At 32.9% G+C, this 26,636-nt stretch overlaps 1 protein-coding gene across 9 annotated transcripts in view; it reads right to left on the bottom strand.

Annotated features, from left to right (window-relative positions):
• ARB2A (ARB2 cotranscriptional regulator A) overlaps positions 1–26,636 on the bottom strand; it is a 422,367-nt gene that overhangs the window by 286,903 nt on the left and 108,828 nt on the right. For 8 of the 9 annotated variants that reach the window (XM_087861977.1, XM_045796280.2, XM_087861982.1 and 5 more), the window contains one exon: positions 21,806–21,997. The exons of the other annotated variant lie outside the window; for it this stretch is intronic. In XM_087861977.1, coding sequence (XP_087718103.1) covers positions 21,806–21,997 — 192 coding nt within the window. The remainder of the gene's footprint in view (positions 1–21,805; positions 21,998–26,636) is intronic. 9 annotated transcript variants of the gene reach the window in all.

The following is a 26,636-nucleotide window of genomic DNA, read 5'->3' as shown; positions in this document are numbered from 1 at the left end:
TTTGTCCCTCCCTCTGCTCATGCATGTGCACTGTCTCTCTAATGAATAAATAAATCTTCAAAAAAAAAAAAAAAGCATGCCTTGTCTGTAGCTGTTACATTGTGAAAAAAGCATATAATATATTAAGGAAATGTTATGCTGTGAAAAAGCATATAATATTAAGGAAATATTTTTCTAGTATTTGAAAACTATAATCCAAGGCATTCACATATTAGTGAAGTTTGGACATACTTTTTGTTGTCTTGATTTTATCTTATTGTTAACACCATGAAAATATCAACCATTATTCACATCACAATTGACAATGTCAACTGTAACCACAGGAAAGCTATGGATTCAAGAATTGAACAAAAATCAGCAAAAGTATTCTATGAATAGAGTCCACAGGTTATATGAAATTTACTACAAAGAATATTGCAGATTTTATTATTTGGAACTGTTATATATTCAAAGTTAATGGATATTTCCAGTTTTCAAAGTGGTAATGTTAATTTATACTTCTACTGGCAATGTGTGAATATTCAAATGATCCATGTCTTCTGTATGTAGTCAGTATTTTGTTTTCTAAAATATTAGCACAAATAATGTTATTATCTAACACTGTAGAGTTGTAATCCAATTTCAATCCCACCATTTAAGTGAAATTACAAAAAAAATTGGTCACCCAAAATCTCAGACTACATACATGACAGTAAAGAGTTACTTTGCATACACCTTTAGCCCAATAGTTCTCAACTGGAGTATTTTCGTCCTCTAGGGAACTTTTGGCAATGTCTGGAAACATTCTGGTTGTTAGAACTGAGAGGGTGCTGCTAGCATCTACAGGGCAGAGGCTAGGGATGTTCCTAAAACATCCTACAATGCACAGGACAGTCCCCTTAACAAAGAATTATCTGACCTAAAATGCCAATAGTTCTGAAGTTGAGAAATCCTGTTTAAAAGAACCAATTCCTTATTAAACACATATTCTTGCCTGGGGTAAAACGAAAAAGAAGGAAATGAGAATGGATTGTTCTAGGTAAACATAATGGCACTAGATAAACAACTGAGTGCATATGCTTTATTGTTAATTACATCCAAGGAATCTGCATAATGAATAAAAAGCACCAATATGTTATCTAAACAATCAAAGATTACAATATTTTACATCTCATAAGAGAAGAAAATCATTTTGCTCTTATATAAAAGACCACTGAAAGATAAAAGAATCTGAATTCAGAATTATTTTTTAAATTTTTATGATTTTCTTTTCTAAATGCCTACTGTCTTTAGGTTAATATGGCGGAAAAAGAAAAGAATAGAAGTGGGAAAAAAAAACCACACACACATGGGAAAATCAAAGACTATTCCATTTAAATACAATGCTAACTTAAGTAATATTTATTTGTAATTTCTTAAACTGGTACTTCTGTCGATAATAAAAAATGAGCTGACTTTCTGTATGTTTCCCGTGTTTGAACACGGAATACTAAAGCATGTCTAGAAATAACTAATAGTCAAACTGAAAGGCAAATTAAAATTATTGCTCTATCAATATGAAGGCAAGTTGAAAACTCATTTTGTTCTTTATTAAAGCCACAAGATATTTTATATCCTTCCAATTGAAATCTCTATTAATATTTCTAAATGTACCCTTCCCCTCTTAAGAAAAAAAATATTCCCATTAAAAATTTGTGATTGGTAGAATACATAGTGAGCAGTTATGGAGGCCAAAGTAGAACTTGAAAGTTTTAGAAAATTTTTTATGAAATTAGTTTTACTCTCTGCCTCTTGAAATCAAAAGGGAGGAATAAATCTCAGGTAAGAGATAACGACAACTCAAGCAAAATTTTGTCATTATCACCAACAAACAAATTTTATGTAGTTGATTATTTTTCAATGATTAAGAGCAGATTTATAAGTGATAATAAATTAATCTTATCTGGAAGTAATCAAAAAAGTATACTTGTTGAGTATAACCTTTGCCCAGTGGTAAAATATGATCATTATATGTTGAATGCTATAAAAGAAAAACGAATACTTTGGACCATAACTATATTCTTTCTTTTATTCCCTTCATAATCATAATTCTGTTCTCAGCAAATTCAGAAGAGGAATGTCTATATGGGAAGAGAAAAAAAATTAATATACAGAATATTGACTGTTTTGTTCAAATCTATACAGAATAAGTAATCATCAATTGTTTTGCTTGCTTGCTTTTAGTCCCAAAATGTAACTCAGGAATAGCTTTAGAACTCAATTCATATATTTAAAAAAAGTTTTAATATAAGGCATATTGAATTTAAATTGGTATAAAAGGTAAATTAGTAATTATCCATACAATTATGGGTCCTTTATCCCATCCTCTACATATTACAATTTCTTTAAATTCTTTCATATATAAGTAGTTCTTGAATTTATGGTTTCAGTAAGAGTAGTTTTTACCTACTTGTATTATTTTTCACCATGTAAGACTTGAAGCATCAGATATTAGTATGAATATGGTTTTATATACTTTTCGGGATAAGCAAAAACTTGGAAATTAAAATCAAGGTTGGGAATTTCTATAAAGACTAGGCTAAAAATAAATTTAATTCATTTTCAAAAATCATGTCTCATTCTCTATATAACTTATGACAGCAAATCTTGAATGATTTCATGAATATGTAGCCTTATGAAAATTATCAACAAATTGCTCCATTTTTCAATTTGTGTTTTCTCTTCATATTGCTAGCATCTGAATGAATGGTGTTAGCTGCACCACAGAAGAAAGTATTCTCAGGAAAGAAAAGCACTTTTTATTTCATCTGAGTGAAACCTATGTTGCCAACAGAGAAAAACAACTACATCTCCCAAAGAATCATACACAATAAGATACAAAGCTAAGAAATTCCTTTTACTAATGCTAAGATTAACATTCACAGTAAGATGTTAAGCTAAAAAAACCTAATACTAAAAAATGGATAACTTTCCTACCAAATCATCTGTTATCAATGCATCTTTGATAAAACATGTCACTCAATGAATAAAGGGTTTAGGTCAAGTTTTCCCTGATTGTTCTTATAACAATATATAAGAAAGATTTCCATATTCATTATCAAGTGGAGGCTTATAAAGATAAAATCTGTCTTGTATATACTTGAAAACTATCAGTGCAACAAAGGTATGTAAGTATGCCTTCTTTTTTCAGTAGGAGAGAAAGAACAGCTAACGAGGCTAAATAACTTTTCTAAGGTTCAACACAAGTTAGAAATGTAGGACTATAAGTCAAGGCTGTATTACAACATATTTCCAGATATAACTTTACAAGAAGCAATAGAAGGTATCAAAAGGATGGCAGGGTGAGCTAAAGGCATAAGAGCTGCTCTTCTAGAATAAATAATGTTTTAAAAAATGCAAATGCAATGAGAAATAGTAAATAAGATATCCTTTATCCTAGGAGGAATGCATGCATTCCTTCTAACAAAGAGGTTATTTCCTGAAGCCTGCTTCCTCACTCCCACTTAACAGTTCACCAACTACCATTCTTCTCAATCTTCCTTTCCTTCCCAATCCACATGGACGACCATCCTAACATCTAGCTTACATGTTTATAAACAGAAGCTATCTATTTAACTAGATACCTACTGTTTACTCCGTACCAGCTCTTCTCATTCAAATCTTCTCCTACAAGACATTTACTTATACCTATCTGGACATGGGTGAGACTATACACTGCCTGAAATTTTTGAATTGGGACATATGTAGTAAATGAAAAACTGTTGAATGTGTTTATGTGCCAGGTGCTTCAGTAGTCCTGCATTTTCAATTAATAGCAACACTTTAGTATAGCAACCTTCTCTTTCCATTCCCCAAGCAGTTAATGATTTCTTAATGAATACATTAATACAAAAAGAATTCAATACTGACAGCATCTCTGTGATAGATCTTTCCTAAAACAGGTTTTTGTAATTAGGAGGAAATTTCAATATTAGAAGCAAAACAGAATGAGATTAAATTTTGAGAAATAAAACCAAAATTTTCCTATACTTTGGTTTCTTAAAGTGGGTATGCTTGTGTCATTAAAAAATTATTATAAAAACAGAATCTAAGGAATCAATTTAAGACCTAGGAAGACCAATTCAGACATCTAGTATAACACCTTCATTAAAGAAATGAGAAAACCATTTTCATTAAAAAATACACACACACACACACACACACACACACACACACACACACACACACACACTTTCCCTATGGTGCCAGTTTCAAAAGTTAAACGTAGCAGTCACTGCTTTGGGAGAGAAGAGCATGAACAATATTGTGAAAAAAATTTTTTTTAATTTTTATTTATTGGACAGAGAGAGAGAGAGAAAGCATAAGCAGGTGGAGCTGCAAGCAGAGGGAGAAGGAGAAGCAGGCTCCCCGCTGAGGAAGGAACCTGACGCAGGGCCTGACCCCAGGACCCTGGGATCATGACCTGAGCCGAAGGCAGCCGCTTAGCTGACTGAGCAACTCAGGCGCCCCCACCGTGAAATATTTTAAATGTGGAACATGACCATACTTAATATCCATACATTTGATCTCTTTTCTACATTATGTAATGGCAGTCAACAGACTTCATCCAACTAAACACAATGTTTTTCAGTCTCAATGTAGGTTTTCTAAGACCTTTCCAAAGGTTATTCACATTTTTTTCTATTACCTAATGAGCTCCTTGCTTAGTAGCCTTTCAACAAACACTAAAAGAAAAGGAAATACAAAAGTAAGAGTTAAAATCACAGTTTAAGTTAATCTGCATGACATTAGGAGATATATTAATGTTAGGATTAGTTATGCTTTTTCTTGCAATTTTATAACAAGGGATTAGGCTTATCACAAAATTAATTCTTCAAAGTGTCTGCATGACCCAGCACATCTCTTGCTGAAACAGAGGGATATGATAGAGTGAGTCAGAAAGTGGGATCACAGGCACTGTCAGACAAATGGCTTTGGAAGAGTATGGTGGCATATGCACTTCATGTCTAAAATAAGATTCTCAACTTCCTCAATGTTAAAAGATCACTCCTCTTCAGTGAGTTGAGACTCAGTTAATGTTATTACCATCTCCCCTATTACACAAGTCAGAAACCCTGCTATTGTATTTGATTTGTTTCTTTCTTTCACTCCCACATATATAGGCCTATATATATCTCGAGTTCTATAGAAGCTCACCGGTTCCTCAGTTCATTAAACTATTTTTGCTCACATATGTTACTTCAATAGTATCTTACCAGTCACTGAATCTACTCTTCTGAGTTATGCCAGAATTAATTTTCCAAAACAAACCTGACCATGTTATTTCCTCTTTTAGAAACCGCTCAGTGCTGTTCCATAATCCTTAGGGCAATTTACAAATACCTTAAGTGGACACATAAGTCCCTGATGACCTCTGCAACCCTAGTCTTATATTCTCTCTCATAACAAACTCAACGTCCAAGGTTTATTCAACTAAAACTTCTATCTAGAACACCTCTCCTTACCCCCAAGTGCCTACTCATACTTAAGGATTTCATGTAAATAACCCTTCTTTTGGGAAATATTTCTACAGAGATGGACTCAAGAGATGCTTTCAATAGGGGGTGCCTGGGTGGGTCAGTTAAGCATCTGCCTTCGGCTCAAGTCATGATCTCCGGGTCCTGGGATCTAGCCCCTCGTTGGGCTCCCTGCTCAGTGGGGGAGTTTGCTTCTTCCTCTGCCTCTTCCCCCAACTCATGCTCTGTCTCTGTCTCTCTCTCAAATAAATATATAAAATCTTCAAAAAAAAAAAAAAAAGAGAGAGAGGTGCCTTCAAAATGCTAACCCATGGTATCCTATGCTTACAATTTCAGGTCATATTTGTACTGAATTTACTTGTATACCCCATTAAACCACAGTATGTTGAGGGCAAGAACTATGTTTTATTCACTACTGTATCTCCCTAAACTTAGAACAGTGCTTGGCCCTCAACAAATACTTGATGGATCTACAGATGAATTGAAGGATTGATAGATGGATAAAAGGATGGATTTCACAGGGTAGGAAGGTTAGAACAAAATTTCTGTCATTAATGACTTCGAGTTTTCAAAACAAAATTATTTTCAGGATGCCTATGTTTCTACTTGCTAGGTGTAGTTACTCCAGGAATGATATTACAAGTCTATCTACACCTCCAAGGCACTGCCAATACCAACTTAATCCCATGTCCTCTGGGTCCTCAGAATAGTTGGATAATACGCACCCAGAAAAATTACTGCCAATACAACCAGATGCCAGAAGAAAACCAGTCATATTGTTATAGGACTAGGTTAGAGAGTGGCAGGATTTAGAGAGAAAAATGGAGAAAATAAACCAAAAACAAAACTAAACACTAAATAACTACCATCTCCACCTTCATTACTATTAACGTTTATTAAGTACTCATCATGTGGCAGCTGTAATATTAAGAACTTGTATGGTGTGTCTGGGTGGCTCAGCCGTTAACCATCTGCCTTCGGCTCAGGTCATGATCCCAGGGTCCTGGGATCGAGCCCAGCATCGGGCTCCCTGCTCAGCGGGAAGCCTGCTTCTTCTCTCTCTCCCACTCCCCCAGCTTGTGTTCCCTCTCTCGCTGTCTCTCTCTGTCAAATAAATAAATAAAACCTTAAGAAAAAAAAAAAAAACCTTGTATATACGTCATGTTCCTATTTAACAGGAAAGCTGAAATCACACACTATTGTCTTTTAATAGATTTAACATTAAGAATGGTGCCTGCCAATAAGCCATCACATTTTTCTCTTTTGCTAATGGAATTCCTTTATCCCTCCATCCTTAAAAGAAAAAAAAAACACCAAACAACTTCATATATAGTGGTAAGTGCTTTCATACATTATGTCATTTAATTTTCAGGATAATCCTGAGTTTGGTATTACTATTACAATCACTTTATGGATTAGTAAACCAAGACTGAGCAATTCAAAACACTTGACCAAATCACACACTGTTAAGTCATAAAGCTAAAACTGGTAACTAGAAATGTTTAACACCAAAGCCTATGTTCTTATCTACTAAACCATACTGCCAGACAATGGTAGAAATGTATGTCCTGCCCTCAGTGAGCTTGCAGTCTCGTGGGTAACAAGCATACCCATAAAATTTCAGAAAATAGGACTTCTGTCATTAGGCAAGTTGTTACAGTTACAGCGTGGTGCAATATATGCTAAACAATGTAATAGGATATTTCCCAAAGCTATAGTATTTAGGAGTCTTAACTGTCTCACCTCTGTACATTAACAAATTGAGTTGCAGAAGCTCAAGATGAGACAATGATGTGGCTTCCTTCTAAATGCTTCTTTAAAACAATTTCTAATATTAAAATCATTTGTCTTAAAACAACTCAAATATATCTAAATGCAAGGAGAAAGCAATCTTAAATCCCACTACCTATGGTATTTATACAGATTAGAGCATCTTGTAAGACATCAACACCATTCATGCCAATTTTTCTCTCTCCTGTGAAACTGTTTCTCTAGTATGCCACAACGAAATGCTTAAATAAAATGATGCACCTGAAGCGTAAAAATAAAACTTCTAATAAACAAGCTCTAATACTTAAACTCCTCTGCTAAATGAACTAACCCATTTAATTTAGTTATCATAAAATACAAACACTACACTTGTTTTTCATTTTCAAGATTAAATTTTATCATTTTATTAGACCAAAAAATAAAAGGAGGAGTCTTAAGAAATTATTAGGTCAATATTTTTAATTGTTGACATAGTACTGACTACCTCAAAATACATATCTTCTACAATGGACTCACAGCTTTAAACTTGTTATTTATTGTTGTAAGTGCTTTCTACACAACCCAATTTTTTTCTCTAAAGTGAACACTGCAAATTGCCTTGGATGGGTGACAATGAAAAAGCAACACCATTTATTAATGTTGTATAAGTTATCCTCCACCCCTGAGATTCCTTGGAGGGGAAGAGAATGTCTCAATTTTACATACAGTGCCACAGGCAGAAAGCGAGAGAAACCAAAACAATTGCATCCTGGAGGAAGATAAAATGCCTGCAGCAGCAAATGACCTACTATATACAATCAGGCTTTGATGTTATAATTTGTTAATTTCTGGGAAAAGAGACAATTACCCAGAGTTTAAGTTTGTTCTGATACAAGTGTTTAACTTCAAGTTTTTGATCACAAACAACACAAACTGTTCAAAAGGGCAGTATGTTTTCAAATCATTACAATACTAAGTAAACGTGCATGAAAAGCTCAATGGAAAGATATTTTCTTACTGTCAGAAAACACAAACTGAGAAACACACTAAACTTTCCTTAAAAAGTTTAAAAATATTCTTGGCTTGTGTTTGTCTGGATAAATGTTCTCTTAAATATTTTCAAGACCAATTCTCGTTAGAGAAGATAATTTTATTCAAATACACCGCTCACAGTATAAATAAGTAATCAACTATTCATTTCCCAACAGAATTGACAAGTCTTTCAAATAATAGTTTCTTTTTAAAAAGATATTACTGGGTTAGCAATCTGGAATTTTAACATACACAGACACTTGTAGGTATGCAGGCATGTGTGTTTGTGTATATGGTATAATCACGGATATGTTTCAAAACATATCATATGATCTTACCGATATGTGGAATTTGAGAAACAAGGCAGAGGATCATAGGGGAAGAGAGGAAAAATGAAACAAGAAGAAACCAGAGAGGGAGACCAACCAAAGAGACTGTTAATCTCAGGAAACAAACTAAGGATTGCTAGAATGGAGGGGGTGGGAGGAATGGGGTGGCTGAGTGATGGACACTGGGGAGGGTATGTGTTGTGGTGAGTGTTGTGTATTGTGTAAGACTGGTGAATCACAGACCTGTACCCTGAAATAAATAATACAATATATAAAAAAAGATAATAAAATAAAGAGCACCTTGAGCCAACCTTCATTTGAAAGATGAAAAAAAAAAAAACAGAATATAATTTCATGGCCTGACCAATTTAGAATTTGCAGTAATTTCAAAAATAAACTTATTATGCCTTCTGTAAGAAAAAAAAGAGATACTACTGGGTTAGCAATCTGGAATTTTAAAATACACAGATACTTGTAGGTATGTAGGCATGTGTGTCCATGTGTTTCAAAACATATCTATTTTTAATAATAAAGAATTGAATTGATCCTTATTAAAGTGAGTTACTATTTAACATCTTGTGTTCAAGCTGCACCAGAAAAGAAAAACATAAATGTTTGCACTTATATTTCTTATCTCAAAGTGACCTTTTTTTTTTTTTTTAAGAGGATTCGTCCGTTATTTGAGAGAGAGTGAGTGTGAGCAGGGGTGAGGGGGAGCAGAGGGAGAGAGAGAATCCTCAAGCAGACTCCCCACTGAGTACAGAGCCCCATGTGGAACTCGATCTCAGGACCCCAAGATCACCTGAGTCAAAATCAGGAGTTGGCATCTTAACTGCCTGAGCCACCCAGGCACCCCAGCGCCCTTCATTTTTATTTTTTAAAGATTGTACTTATTTATTTGAGAGAGAGAGAGAGCGAGCACACAAGCCGGGGGCAATAGGCAGAGGGAGAAGAAGACTCCCTGCTGAGCAGAAAACCCAATGTGGGACTCAATCCCAGGAACCTGAGATCATGACCTGAGCCAAAGGCAGAGGCTTAACCAACTGAGCCACCCAGGCGCCCCGTATCGTTCATTTTTAAATAAGTTTCCAAACTGTATATGTAATCATAAAGACAACAATTTAATAGAATTGTTTCAAATAGGCATAAGGATCACAACTTAATAATAAAATTGTTTTAAAAGCTTCAGTCACACTATTAAATATGCTAAAACTGTAAAAATTATAATAAAATTAATGGCCTTCATTATCAAAAGGAAAAGCAAAGTTGAACTGCTCACATGACAGTACTTTCCCTAATTTTCTTAAAATGTTTCTTTTGAAGACATATTATCACTGTGTTACTACAGAAACAAAGGAAAGGTTCTTATAAATACTAATTTTCTTATGATATCAAGATTGTAGTTTTGATTTATAAAATAATAAATTGTGAAATACCTTTTATCATTCAGAATTTATAGCGCATATGTTCATTACAATTTCAGCTGCAGGTAACAAATAATAATAGTTTCCTATGCTGTGCCATTTCTAGGTGGCATTCCTAACCTAAATTGGCTTAAATCTAGTGATCTTATAAAATTAAATGTGAATGACCCTGAAACTATGTCGATTTTTTTAAACTGGAGAACGTATACCTAACATAATACTACTTTTGTGCTTTTTGTTAACATAATACTACTTGTGTGTTTTTTAAAAAGATTTTATTTATTTATTTGAGAGAGAGAGAGAGAGAGCACGAGCAGGGTGAGGGGCACAGAGAGAAGCAGACTCCCTGCTGAACAGGGAGCCCGATGAGGCGGCTCAATCCCAGGACTCCAGGATCATGACCTGAGCTGAAGGCAGATGCTTAACCAACTGAGCCACCCAGACGCCCCAACTTGTGTTTTTTATTACTTTTTATTAACACCCTACTACTTGCGCTTTTTAAAATTAATACTACTGGAAGCCTTCTTCCACAGCCTTCAAGCTTCAAGAGGCATATTCATCCTTGTATATATGTTTCATAAACAAGGTACCATCTCCTTTACAATAACGATTACAAACACAAAGCAAAAAGCAACAACATAGATTCCAAAATTTTAAGATTCTAAAATTGTTGATATCTGAATGCATACTTGACAGTATGGGATAACTGGTTATTCATATTTGGAGTAAACTGATAAGAGTTTCTTTATTTTGAAATACAAAAGTACATGATTCTAAATTAATACAAAGTATGCCAAAGTATTCGATCTCATTCTTATAATAAACACCTCACTATAAACTTTAAGTGGTGATTTGTTTTATGTCCAGGAAAACAAGACTCTATATTCTATGTAAATAAGAGTTAAAATACTTATCCAGAATTACTGCTGAAATCCAATCTTAATTTTAAAAAGTTATATTGTAAATTAAAAATAAGTAATTAATAGACATATCTTTTCCATATTAAATCTTTAAGTCATAATTAGGCATTAGTCAGAATTTCTAATATCATACATAGAAATAGACAATTTACCTAGGAATTAACATTTTAAAATATGCTTTTTATTTACATCATGTAAACAGCTAAATAAAATCATCACCAAAGGAACTCGGTTCAACTCCCCTGGAAACTAATAATTATTTATCCTTAAATTCGCTTAACATTATTTTCTTTAAAAATCATATTTTACTGATTATATAAATATAATGCGTTTAATCTAAAGCTTGGTGACTTAAACTAAGAGTATACAGTATACTTTCACAAACAACCTAACTTCCATAATTTACTATCTCGATTATTTCAAGTCAAAGTTTAGACTATTTCCTATTACTAAAGGCTGATATTCTTTTTCATTTTAGTTCTTCTCCTCAAATTAAAGTAACTCAGGGGCTCAACGGATATATGGAAGTAATTACGTTTTTAAAATCATGTTTAAGATAAATAAAAGTATACAGCTGAAACCTGAAACAAACCAAAAGTACAGTGAAAAATGCAGAGCTGACCTATCTTTAATCTTTTCTTGTTAAACCTAGGCTACTCAAGAATTGTCAACTAATTATTCCATTTTATTGATGACATTTTTCTCTCGGGAAGTTCTTTTAAAAGTTTAACCCCGGAGCAAGTCATAGCTTCTCCTATCTTTGAAAGTGTCCACAGCATTGATTTTAACTGCAGGAGGTGTTACCTTCTGCCCAGAGAATCTCACCCTGCACAATCTTACACACTCTCTCACTCCCCAAACAGCTTTGATTCAGCAATTCAAACTGCTTCAGCTGATATTAAAGGAAGAACCACAGAAAAGGGATCAGCAGTTATAACAGATTAAAAAGGGGAAAACACAGATCGTGGATATAGTAACACAAAGCTCAAGAGTAAAGCGGATTTGAAAAAGACATCAGAGTGACTCAAAAAAAGAACAACATGACAGAAATTAAACAAGTTTTTTATGTTTGCCTTCTATGCATTTAAACTCACCTCAACCTCCATTAAAATTCTGATCATATACAAACCCCAAGGCTTTTGACATAATTTCAAAACCCATACCTTCTCTTTCTGTCTCCAGAGTCACTTCTTAGGTAGCCAAGGGAGAGAAAAACAAAACAAAACAAAAACAAAAAAAACCACACAACAGAATTCAAATGTGCATGTAATTGAGAAACAGAAAGATCGAGTCATACCCAAATTATAATTTTGGCCAGTATTTTTTCATGTAAAAGTGGTACTTGTTTTAAAATCCAGTATTTTTTTCTCTTGCACTTTGTGAAAAGGTCTACTTTAAGTTATTTGATGTCAGGTATAAATACAAGTAGAAAACAGATATTAAGGATAAGTGTCTTTGTAATATTTTTCTTGGGATGATGTGAGAATATCAAGATGTTCTATGCTGTTATACTTCGTTCTCTACTTTGACTACAGAAAGAGCTTCAGTATATGCTTAATTAGTTAATTAGTTCAATACTAGAGAACAATATAAATACAAAGAGCTATCACAAAACGGCTTACTCACATCTACCTCAGAAATAGTGACCAAAATTCCAGAAGGTAATTGGATTTTCAAAACTGGTTGTGTTTTTTTTCCCCAATTCAGTCATGACAGGGCCAGAAGGTAATGATATATCTGCCATGATGCAACAAGCAGACCTGTCTTCTGTCAAGAGTTGAAATCATAAAGGAATAAGCTGTCGTTAACAACCTTTCTCCAAACACTAGAGCTGTCATTCCACTGTTTTCTTTTGCTGGCATGGGGGCTAGTGTGGCCTCGTATACCTTGTCAGTTCAGTAATGTGCTAAGCTTTTTTAACCTTTTCTGGAATTCTTGACTTGAACAATCTTCTATGAAGTCTATAATGTAACAGTTTATATTTTCTTTGATTATCATATAGTTTCTCTCAAAGTTTACTTTTAAAATTTGGAATTAGTACTCTTGGTTTCAACCTATAATTTAGTAGTCCATATTTTAAATAGGAAAAAAAGAATCAGCAGTTATTTTGTTTTAAGTTTGAAATGTAAATTTTAGTGGTCTAAACTTAGCCAGTCTTTAAGGGGAAAAAAAATCAATAATTATTTAAATAAATTGCGTGCAGTTTTATAATCTAAAATTTAAGCTCTTTTAGAAATGGTTCAGTGAATAACTACAATATTACTATAGTATATTTCATGAATATTATTTTTAAAATTTTTAAATTAATTATCTTTTTAGTTATTAAAGTAATACCTGCTCAAAGTAACAGAAAAAGAGAGAGAATTAAATTAAAAAACTGAAGAAATAAAAGTAAAAGAAAAGTTCATGGTTTCTTGCATAAATTTCCAAGAACATCAATGTATACCCATGTATGTATGGAGGTGTATGTGCATGTATGTGTAACTGTACTTTTGAACAAACAATCTTATTCTTGTGTTTTCCTCTGATAACTCTTAGACATCATTCTATATGAATGAACACACACACACACACAACTCATCCTTCTTAATAGCTACATAATTTTTAATGATCTGAATATACCATTATTTAATCAAATAGTCCCCTACCAGTGGGTATTTAAGTGATTAGAATTTTCTGTGTTATTACAAACTGCTATGATGAGCATGCTTGTATACCTGCTGTACTGGTCTAGTGTAAATTCCTACAAATGGAATTTAGGGTCAAAGGTTAATAAGCACATTTAATTTGGGGCAATATAACTAAACTACCACTAAAAAGATTGCTTCAAATTATATTCTCAAAAATATCCAAACTTGGTATTATCATACAACTTATTACAATTTATCTGCCAATCTTATATGTTGAAAAATGACACATTTTAAAGAGCATTTCTTAAATCCACAGATCTTTAAATTACTATTTAAAAAAGCATCAATGCCTATAAGTCATTTAAACAAAGATATATTTAAAAGCGCCAAACAACTTTCATGTTTTGGAGGTTTCTGAGACCTTAAGCATACATTTCCTGCTAAACTATATTCTGCTTGTACTATATAAATACTAAGTAATATCCCAAAAGCTGCTAGATGGCATTGCTCCAGTTAAAAATAAAACTATGCCCTATACTGATACAGTACTTCTTACTACTATCTACTAACCAATAACACCCACTAGAATTCTCTTAAAATTTCCATGTCACCAACTTTGTAAATACTTATCCTGAAATAGTAAGACCTTGAAATACTTAGTTGGAAGACTAGGAATTGAAGGCAGGAGTTAAGAAGGTGTTACCAAAATTTTATTACTTCAATTATTGAGAAAAAAACAACAAGAAACCACACCCTATTTTAGATAACCACCTATAATGGCTCCATGCACATTGTGGAAAAAAATCCTAATACTGTAATCAATCAGCTTTACAAAATGTGCCTGTCAAAAAAGGGGGGGAATTCCAAATGCATTATGGAAAGAGGAATCATCAGAATAAAAAAGTTAAGTATAGCTATTAAAAGGGAAGCAAATAATTCAAAAACTAGAAAGCTCTAAATCAACTTTTCAAGTCTGTAATTTATGTCAAGCAACAGTTTATATATTCTTTAATTTAGTTGCTTCATAATCAATGATTTTTAAAAGAAAATCCTAAAATATTCTAGTGTTATGAATACTGCTACATAAGGATGTCATCATCTAAAATTTATAAACAATTTTGTTATATAGAAAGTTGCTTTAATGTAATTTGTTTTAAAAAGGTCTGAGTTGTAAAGTGACAATCTATCACTGGAACAACCAGATTAAAAACATGTAATTAAAATGCTATACTGAATTCTTTTGATTATCTCCATTCCTTCCACAAATCACACTAAAATTTTAGCTTAAAAAAATGTATTATTCAAATTACTGAGTAAAGAAGGGTGGTATTAACCCATCGGGACAAAACAAATAAGAGTGGAGAGAAAAGAGGACACAAACAATAAATTTTTGGAAGACTATAAGCTGATAGAACTGGATTGGTACTACAGAGGGGAAAAAAACCTTAAGTGCCCAGAGGGAAACAATGACTAGAAGAAAGCCAAAGCATCCACAGAATTTCAGAAAAACCCAGAAACCGGGATGTCGGTGATCTTGGAAAGTAGGAGTAAGCCTTGAAACTAAAAACGGAAGCATTACTTTTAAGTTCACATAAGGTGCAATTATTCCATTCCTTAAAAAAAAGAAACCCCAAACCCCCAAACCAGGTCATAATCCCACATTATGCCACTTGCCCTAAAAGAGATCAAAGATGTTTCCTTTTGAGAAACATATCCTGAGAAGGACTGGAAGGACAAAAGACCACAGAAGGGGAGCAGAGAAACCTGGAACTCACATCAGGTGTACTATGCAAAAGTCTGCAAAATGATTCAAAAGAGAATTCCATTCCAAAATATGATAGAAGAACTTGAAAAATTCTATAGAAGGGTTAAAAGATAAAGTAGGTAACCTACTAGAACAAAACTAGAGCAAAAATAGATGGAAAATAAGAAAGTATATGCAATTAGACAAAACATTTACAGGCTCAATCTACAACTCTAAAACCAAGATACTAATTCTAGAAAAAGAGAAGATTAAAATGAGCAAGAAACAACACAAAAAATTTTCGAAGAACTGAGAATCGTGAGTTTACGTTACAGAGAGAAAGGAATCACCAAGTGCCCAACACAGTGGAAAAAAAACAAAACAAAGATAAAAACTCCAAGGCATAGGAAATTCATTAAAAGCAGTATGACTAATTTCTTGACACCAGGCAGAAGGAAAAGAAGCTTCCAGAGAGGGAACAAAAGGATTCAAGATCAAAATGGTACCAGACTTTTCAGTTAAAACTCTGGAAGCTAAAAGACAATGAAACAAAGCCTCCCAAGTTTCAGAACGAAAATGATTTTCAACTTGGAATTCTATGCCTAGTTGAATTATCAAAATAAAGGGAGCAAGTAAAATAAAGGCATTTTTTTCAGAAATACAAGGTTTCAAAAACCTATCTTGTATTCACTTTTTGATGGCTCCAACAAAATGAGGGCATATATCCAAAAAGCTGGGGTCTTTAGATCCAGGAAACAGGAGTTCAAACATAAGGAGACCATCTAAGGGGAGTCCCAGGATGACAGACAGGTAGATACGCAGGCTTAGAAAGTGACCAGTCACGGCTGGAACAAAAAAGTCCACAGGGCTCCAAAAGACATTTCTCCAGAAGAAGAGGAACCTATGAGATGCTCTGATAAGTTTGACCCTTTAAAAATACTACTGAGAGATAAATCAAAATCTGAATTAACAATTATTGCAAAGAAAATAGAAAAAAAATCAATTCCATGAAAAAAAACTTCAGCAAAAATGAAAAATAATCATAGTACCTACCTGGCTAGCCATAAACAATATTAAAGTAGTAGTAATGTTATAAAGCTTAATTGCTGACTTAATCCAAAAACTGTGATGATGGGAAAGAGATTCTTGACTACAATAACAGAAAGCGACTGATAAATCAAAAGACAGTATTATAATTTAAAAATATGGATAAAGAGCATACAAGTAACACCAAAAAGTACTGAGTGATTATATATAGGGAACAGAATAAGTGAGGAAGGATTAGCAAAGGATAATCACTATTTTGATATATGCCTCTTGATTTTAGTTGACTTTTAGATTATATGCACATATCCTCTGATGTTCTGCAGTTTTATTTTAATACATTTTAAGTGTATATTTCTCTCCATTTGTTTTGCTTAAGCTATGGCATGCTTCAATGATTTATGTCTTTACTGTCAGAAATTCATATATTTCTTCTTCTCCCCTTTTTTTCTATTGTTTTTCTGAAACATCTACAAGAATATTAGATTTTATTCTATTCTTCATGACTTTTTATCTATCAAATTTTTTTCTCAGATTCTCTGCTACATTCTGTATGCTATACTCCTCAACTCTAGGTTTTAATTTATCAATTCTCTCTTCAACTGTGTCTGATTGTTAGTTGCCTCACCTGACCCTTCTTTGTGATGAATCATTTCCTCATATAATTTTTAGTTTCTGACTAGAAATTCATCTCCATTAGGGATTTACCCTGGACTGGAAAGTGTTGCTACTGGCAGTTTTGTGTTTGCTTCCACCTAGTACCCCAGAGGTTTCATCAGTCCAGAATCCATTTTTATATTAATATACATTGCTTGAGATTCCCACACTTACGCAGGTTGTCTAAATTCAGGCTGCAAATTCAAATCCAAATTTGGGGTGTGATCTGTGGCTTCTATTTCCCAAGGGAGGATGTTTATTTACCCCACCTGGCCTCTCAAGCAAATAAACGTCCTCTTTTCACCTTTGGGCCATGAACTGATTTTTCTACCCTTGAAAACTAAAAAAAGCAGAAACTTCCAGGCCTTCGCTATTTCCAAGGGTCTTGGTATTAGAATCTGCCTCTCAAGCTCAAAGCTGTAATGTAGGACTTATACCTCATCAGCTACACCCTTTGGGTTACTAAACCCTCCAGGGACTTACCACTGTGGTTTTAAGTTTTCCTTTGTAGTCAGGCATTTAAAGATTCCTTTTCTACCTTTTGAACATAACTAGATACTTAATATTTTTGTTGTTGCTATGTTTTATCCATTATTCTTATGTGTGTGTTTGGGGAAGGGAGAAATGCATACTAATTAGCTTAGTCCACCATATTATACCCAAACTGTACCAATTACATTGATAAAAATAGTATAATTTTTAAACTTAGCTATAACAATATGAAAAGTATACTCAAGGTAAGTAATTAGGGAAACATCAGATTTTTCTAAATAATCCAGCTATGAGAAATAAGTAAAAATGTGGGCTTAGTGAAGTAATCCGACTTCTTACAATCGATAAATTTTGTCATGTTGAGTATGAATAATTTATATAGTATTTTGAAAGCATTCTTCATAACTTAAACTTTACTTCTCTACTGATTTCATTATAAAACATTTCCTAGAACTTCTTACTTTCGGTCATACTAAATATAATTGCCATCAAGTTCTACCTTATCCATTATACCTAGAGCCTGAGAAGTATAAATAAAACCAAAGAGTGTTACCTACACCAGAGGTTCTAGTGTGGTACCCAGATTAGGAGCATAAACATCACCTGGGAGGGTCTTAGAAATGTAAATTCTCAGGCCCCAACCAGACCCTTCTACATCGAAACCTGGTTTTGCTACAAGGCAATGTGTGTTTCAACAAGCTCTCCAAGTGATTCTGATGCATGGAAAAATTTGACTGTATAGACGCAATGGCTCTCAAACTACTCTCCATAAAACTTCTCGAGAGTACATCTCAGTCAGTCAAAGCGTGGACAGGGAGAGATCAGAAAGGTGCTTAGTGCCTTCGGCTCAGGGCGTGATCCCAGCGTTCTGGGATCGAGCCCCACATCAGGCTCCTCTGCTATGAGCCTGCTTCTTCCTCTCCCACTATCCCTGCTTGTGTTCCCTTTCTCGCTGGCTGTCTCTCTCTCTGTCGAATAAATAAATAAAATCTTAAAAAAAAAAAAAAAAAAAAAGAAAGGTGCTTAGGATGCCAAATTTAAGGAGGTACTCACTCTCAGGGTCCTACAAATACTGCACAACCCTGAGAGTGACCGACTCCTTGAATTCTGCACCCTTGTTCACCTGCAATTAGTAATTTAATGACTTTAAGCAGTGTAATGACTCTTCTTTCCTTTCCCATTTTAGAGACCAACTGAAATGCCTAAAAAGATACACATGAGAAAAGATCAAAGAAGAAACACGTATGAGTAACTCTCAAACTGCACAAACACTGAATAATCAGTACTTGGCTATATGATATACTGTTTCCTGCTCCAAGTAATGTATTATGCAATGAAGACTGTTAAACACTAAAAATATGAGCTATGAAAACCTCAGAAGTACTGCGGGGATGTATCTGATATGTACTATTTCTTCAACATGAAATATTAATAATTTTTTTACAGTAAAGGTCTAAAGTATCTAAAATGCAAGGACTGGAATATCTTTAATTTTCAGACTGTTAGCTATGGAGCCCCAGGATTTGGGGAAGAAATCTCAGGGGTTGCTGTAGAAGTTGCTCTAATCCTCACCCCAGCTTCAACCGAAATGGCTGCATAGATTTAAACCCACTTTTTACAAAACAGTACACTCAGAGGCAGGGTTCCACTGATGGGAAAAAGTTTTAACCTTATAATGCTATGAATACAATATTAGGACCTTTAATCTTATCCTAAAAATCTGCAAGAGATATAGCAGATTTTTTTTTTTTTTTGAGCTGTGCAAGTAGGAAAATTTATTAGTGAGAGTGGGTGAGCTTGAGGAAGAGCTGGCACAGCAGACATACTATTAACAACACTGAGTAGAGATCATATTGTCTTTCCTGAGAAATATCAGAACTTACTTCAGTTGTGATATGAAAAACTTGACAGATCACAAAAAAAGGAGTAGTGCTCCTAGTCTTGTAAACTTTGGAAATATTTCTTTAAATATAATTTTAGAACTAAGTCCACAGAAACAACAACAACAACAACAACAAAAACCAAACAGAGCTAATCTGATTAAAAGGTAAGGATGAGGGGCGCCTGGGTGGCACAGCGGTTAAGTGTCTGCCTTCGGCTCAGTGCGTGATCCCGGCGTTATGGGATCGAGCCCCACATCAGGCTCCTCTGCTATGAGCCTGCTTCTTCCTCTCCCACTCCCCCTGCTTGTGTTCCCTCTCTCGCTGGCTGTCTCTATCTCTGTCGAATAAATAAATAAAATCTTAAAAAAAAAAAAAGGTAAGGATGAGACAGGCTTTTCTCCTTCCAGTTATTCTTCCTCTGCCTGCTTCCTAGAATACCACCTCTTTCCCGCCAGCATCCTCCCACCACACACAAACACACAGTAGCCCTTGAAGAACCACCAGAGAAACGCCATGAAAAGGTAAAGGCAAAGTAACAAATCACTTTATCTAGATTAAAAAGAGATATCCATTTTTAAATATTCACCATATAGAAATTTACCACAATAAAGTTCAGAATTGTTTTTTTATAAAGAGAAAAAAGTATATCAATTAAAATTTTAAGTATATAACATATAAAAACTAAATACACTAAATACTAAAGTACTAAGAAATCAGCTGATTTTTTTTTTCTTAAAGGAATCATGAGCTGCTATTATTGAGAAAAGCAGAGAACAGTCAAAGCAATGAAATGCTGTTAGTTTCTAAACACTACACTTCTACTTATAAGAACAAAATGCCTGACTAGTCTAAAGTTACTGACAAACTTCCTCCCTCCTGTTTGGGATATCAACAGTTTGTTTATAGGTGTTTGGCATGACTTACCATACTCATTCACCTTGAAAAATCTTACATAACAATACAACATTCTAGTATAGGAAAGGGTTAGTTGATCTAGTAGCAGGAATAATATAATTACATACAGTATTTCACCAAGCCCTCATATGTACAAACACACGATTCTCTTTACTAAATTTTCAAATATACACTGAACTGTAATCCCATTTCACATATAATGTTCTTAATCACTGATATGATCTCTTATAACCACAAACTAATGTGTCAGAGAAAAAGTTCATTTCACCAGAAATATAAATGTTTCAATGATACAATATTTTATGCGAGTTACTTTAACCTAAACTTCAATTTATTTTACTTAAATTCCACTAAATTTTACTCAAATTCTATAAAACTGCACTGTTGAAATCTGCAACCAATCTTAAGTAATGTCTTGTGTTCTTTGAATATCCAGGAACACTAAAAAAAGTACACAATTAATCTAAGAAATTCTACTTGAAGCATTTTAAGGGCCTCAAAAACTATTAACAAAAATATTCTCTAAGAGCTGGATTAGGCCTTAATTTTATCATCTCAGAGGCAAAAAAGCAGGGAACTTATCTCTGACCTTTGAAATCATCAATGTATCAAGCAATACCTCTCCCGCTGTAATTACAAAAATGTAATAATGTAGGTCTTATAAAGCATACATGCACATATATATTCCTAAATAACTTTGAGTTTTTATATGAACTCTTTTTTACAAGACACCTTTTTTTTGAAGAAAATCTCTATTCATATTTGAAAGAAACCTATACTTTGCAAAATTTGGCTGTTCCCTGCACAACATAAGAATGAGACAGTTAAAAAAAAAAAAAAAGTAGCCAAACATTTAGATGTAACAATGCTAAGTCAGAAAAAACAATTTCACTATTATAGGAAAGAAAACCTTGAATACAATTTTAAAATATAAGTTTCTCGAAAGGTAGAATTCAAGTAATAATGAAGTAATTCATTAAATATTTCAATTTACCATTTTACAGGTCTTTGTCTAATGCTTAAAGCATTTTGAGTTCTAGAGTTTGTAAAGAAATGACAGACATTGCGTTATTCCAACTCTTTTTTTTAAAACTCTTCTTTTAAAGAATAAGAAATTAATTTCAAGTAGATTTCCTTTAGTTTCTAGCTTAACTAAATTAGGTAGGCAAAGATTCACAAAAGCAGTCTTGATATTTTTATATGTATTTTAAATAATATTGATGTGTTTGATAATTTAAGTGATATTTCAAATAACAAATTAAGAATCAAAAATATTCATTTTAAAGACATTATCTAAATAAAATTCCATTTTGTTTTTCATTCTAACTGCAAAATAATGTAGAATAATCTTTCATTACAAATAAAAAAAACAATTTAAAGATAAAACTATGTTTAGAATGCACTTTTGAAGAGACAGGATAAAATAATTTATAACACATAACAAAACAGAGCTATAAAATGCCAAAAAAATATAAAAGAAATTGCACTTACATCCATAGCTCTCTTAATAAAAGGTATCTGTGTGCCACTGTCCAGATCTTCATTTATAATAAGCCTTCTAGCCCACTGACCTGCCCTGACAACACCACTACCATGAATTAAAACCATCAGTTTCTGTGGATTTGTCAAAGCATCCTCACTCATAAAGATAAAACTCTTTGGTTCACTCTCAGTGGCATCTACCTGTAATTAAAAAAAATTAAATAATAAATAAATGTTTTCTGATCAGGCATAGACATAAATGAGAAAACAACTAATGGTTACCATAAACTATAGAATGGCTATTATAGAACTATAGAAGCAAAAAAGCTTAAAAAAATTAAAATATTCATTAGACATTAACGACTACATATGAGATGGATTAGCATAAAAGACATGATAGTAATATGACAAAAGAATACTGGAAATACATCTCCCTGTATTATTGGTACATATTAATATTAAGTATTATAAGTAAGAATAACTGATTGTTTTGAGTGCTTCCTATGGTGTAGATACCATGCTAAATGTTTTAAAAACATTATCTCAATCACAATCTCATTAAAGTGGTATTACTATTATCATCATTTATAGATGATGAAATTGAGGCCTAGGAATTTAAATAATTTGCCTAAGATCACACAGTTAATGAGTCTATAATTCCATAACAGAAGTGCATTGCATCTATAACAGAAAACAAAATAAAACAAAAAACCCCACTGGAGCATATAGCTATTGGAAAATCATATATTAGCCAGGAATACTACTAAGCTTTTAAAAGGTGGGACAGGGAACTATTTAAAAACTCAATCACCTATTATTCTATGTAAATGGTCTTTGAAATTTCACTCAGAATGTGAACACAGGCTCATATAACAATTATTTTATGAAGCAATATTATTTATGTATTCCTATAACTTTATTTTATGTACTAAATATTTATAGGATGAGTATTTTTATACATTTTATGTAGTACTTATTTATGGAATGAATATTTTACACATTTTGATTATACTTAGTGTTTAGGTTTAAACCAGATGATATATGTTTTAGATTTGAAAGACTCAAAAGACTTACAAAGAGGTAACTTCCCAACCTTTATATATGATTGATGGCCTACACTGAATGGTATCCATGTCAGCAGTGGCCAGTACCTGGGAATGAAAGCTTTTGTGCAGCCAAGTCAGAGTCAGAAGCTAAAGTCTTGGTGGCTGGTAATACACAGACTCAAATAGAGAAGTTCAGTCCACATACTGTGTAATGAAATAGCTCTTTATTTCCTCTCCAGTATATAGTCATAAAATTATGAAACTAAAAAATAGACAAAAACTCTATATACAACAAAACAAAACAAAACAAAACAAAACCAAAAAAACCGTCCTGGATTCTAAATGTTCCCAGTCACTATTTCTGGGAAGAGAAAAAAATTAAAATTTCTCTAATCCTAAAACGAATAGATTGGTAGCCATTTGTTTAAACAGCATAAAGGGCAATTATTTCAGCAAGAAGAACATAGCCACAGGGCTTAAAAAAATATCCCCTCCTCAGGGAAGCCTTCCCTGACTACCCCATTTAAACATCTCCCCAAGAATTCCCTAGCCCCTTTCTCTGTTTTATTTTCCTCCATAGCACATACCACAATCTAATGTATGTTTTACTTTATATATTTGTTTATGTAACTTTATTAACTATCTCCTCCCACCACCAGAAGGGCATGGACTTTGTGTATCCAGCTAGAATCTCAATGTCTAGAAGAGAGGCTGGTACATTGTAGGCACTCAGTAAATAAAGGAATAAATAAACTTTTGGAAAAAGGAACTTCACCTAGCATCACCAGTGACCTCCTTTAAATAAAGGCATTTAACTAAATAATACGTCCTCCTAAATTGTTACAATACTTCCCTGGTTCAGAAAGCATATATTGAAGATTAAACTAATATATGACTATAAAGAATTTTAAAAGAGCTACATAATGCTAAAAATTAAAATGGCATAACTGTATATTAGTAGTAATGAAGTATGCAGTAACAGAAGTATGAAGTGTAAAACGACTAGTCACATTAGCTTCTCTTGCATGTGATGTCCAGAGTATGCAAATTATGATGATGATAGTGGGTATGACTGAAGTCAGAGGAAGGGAAGTGGATGGAGAGATGGGGAAAACCAAATCTTAGAAGAAAAATTCTCTTTTACCTATGAGTGTTATATGAAAACAGAAGAATCACTCAGTTAAAATGGCTTTAAAAAAAGAAAAGTGATAAGAACAAAAGAAAAAATTAAAAAGCAAAGCTGTCAGTGTATAATAAAAATGACGCCATAGAGGTTTCCAGTCATTCATTTACCAAAGAGTATGTCTAAATGTGCACAAATAAAAGTACCTCTTAAATCATTGAGGCCTTAATGGATCCTGGAATGGCTATGGAAATGGACATCTGTTTATCTTAATAAAACAAAATAAAACAAAACAAAACAAAACCCTGTAGCTATAGACTTTCCAGTAGGTGCTGTTCACTATTTCTTTTCTCTATTTGACTAAGTCCCCTGTTACCAAGGAACTGAGTCAATTTTTTAAGCAATGGAATGTTGGCACTTTAAATTCCACAGTAATCACTTTAAAACTGGAAGAGTGCTTACTTTCAGAAGATAAAAATGTGTTTTTTATATTAAAATGCTGTTCAAAAATATTTAAGGGCTGCAAATTAAGGTAGCCGTGAATAAATGAATAAAAGTTTTACTTGAACATGCAGAAGAACTGACTTAAAAAACATGAGAAAATCAAAATTTTCAAGGAAAAAAAATGAAAATGAGAAATGTAGTGGTATTAATGATTAAGGAGTAAGAACAGTATTTAGGATGGTCATTGGCTTATATTCATCTCAATTTAACACAGAACTCTAGTTGGTATCTATAACTTACTCTGTAAAAGGTTAGTACTAAGTTTAAATACTAAAATATCTATACGAATAAAACATAATTTTTGGCATTAGCTTAATTAAGTTTGAAAATGTCTGTTCCAAGGCCATTGTCTTCAAACAGTGCTAATTCATTAAACTGAGCTTTCATTAAGGAATGCATATAAAAGTCATTCTAGTGCACCACCTAACTTTATTAACCAATCAACTTCAAAGACCAACTGATCAGTGAGAACAATTTTTAGCAGTTAACAATTCACTTTAGGATACTCATGAACCCCACTCATTGTGATGATCATTTAAACATGGCTGAATAAAATGGAAAATTTACAATCAAGTAATTAAGTTAATTTATGTAATCTGAAGTTCTACACACGTGTAAGATACTACAATTGAGAATAATTTGTACAAGAGAATATATATAAGGTAGGGAGTAAACATGGGTCATGATCATGATCTTTACCATCAAATCATAGGTTTCCACAGGGTGCTGTTATTTACAAAAAGAAAAGGAAAGGAAAGAAAAGAAGGCTTTCTTTCCTTATTAAATAGTTCAAATATAAAACTAAAACTTAGTTCATCATCAGGGAAAAGAAACAAACTTTGGTGGTATTCCTATAATAAAAAGAACAACTGTGATACAAAACAAAGCAAAGCAAAACAAAACAAAACAAAACACCACCTTCACTGCTAGCTTTGGGATTTAAGAGAACTCAGGAGAAAATGAATAGTTACAGAAGAAAAATTTCATAATGATATAAAATATATGATGGTAACTTAAGGAGAGACATTAATTTCCTAAAACGAACAAAACAAATTTTGGTTCTTTTCAGTTTACAAAATCAGGAAATGTTTACTAACTAAAAATGGACATGACACTTACTATAGGTCTCATACAATGTAAAGCTTTCTTTATGTTTATTAGCTTTATAATCTAAATTTAAACAAGAGGAAAGGAATCAGATCTATAAAACGAAGTCCTCCTAAACCTAATCCCAAGTTTCCTATAAAGCAAATTAGTGAAACTTAATCATTTAACATAATCTATATGGCCAATTATCTTTTGATTTCTTCTGGAAATCTAAGGGATTAAAGTGAGTTTAAAAATTCCATATAACTACGAGTATTAAAGAGTTAAATGGCTCAGTCCTAATTGTGTTGTACCAATAAATCAAGCTAAGTCTCCTTAAATATAGTTCTTCAGAAACTTTGAAAGAAATAAAATTAGCAAGAAAGGAAGACTGAACAAAAGGAAGAAAAGTTTCCAAATAAATGAAGGTTAGCCTAGTTGTTGCACAGAGTAATATTTTATTCACTAGTATTATCACAAGCACTTGGCACCTAAAAGGGTTTTAAACAAATATTTGTTGAGTAAATGAATAAATGATTACCAATGTGACCTAGCATTTGAGCTTATTTATATAAAATTAAACATAAAATAGGTTTTCCTTTTAAATATTGAACTTTGGAATTAATTTGTGAAAATAAATATTAAAAAATCCTCAAACCCTCTAATTCATAATAGAGTAACTTTACCCAAGGAATTTAAAAATCTCATGCAAAATTTCATCTAAGCAAAGTATTTATATGCAAAATTTTGTGCCTTAAATTAATTGCTTTCATAAAGCCTTCCAGATTTTTATATATCATAAACTCAAAAAGTTATCAGGAACAGCAAGGATCACCTAATCTAACACCACCATCGTTTCATATATAAGATTACTGTTTCTTCATTTTTTTGATTGTATCATGTTTTACATAAAAAAATTTTTTTGTGAATTTGAGACTGAGAACAAATCTCAAACTTTTTCACTCTGAAATGGGAAAATGTACAAAATTTGAAAAGAATGTTCTGCAAAAAAGGGAAGGACCAATGTTATAAAACAGGAAGCATAAGAAATGAATTTGGAAATGTGCACAGGAGATAAAAT

Source organism: Ursus americanus, chromosome 5 (assembly GCF_024610735.1).
Source record: "Ursus americanus isolate L20-20 chromosome 5, mUrsAme1.1.p, whole genome shotgun sequence".
Lineage (NCBI taxonomy): Eukaryota > Metazoa > Chordata > Mammalia > Carnivora > Ursidae > Ursus > Ursus americanus.
The sequence above is the reverse complement of the archived record's forward strand: the minus strand, read 5'-3'. Positions and strand labels throughout refer to the sequence as shown.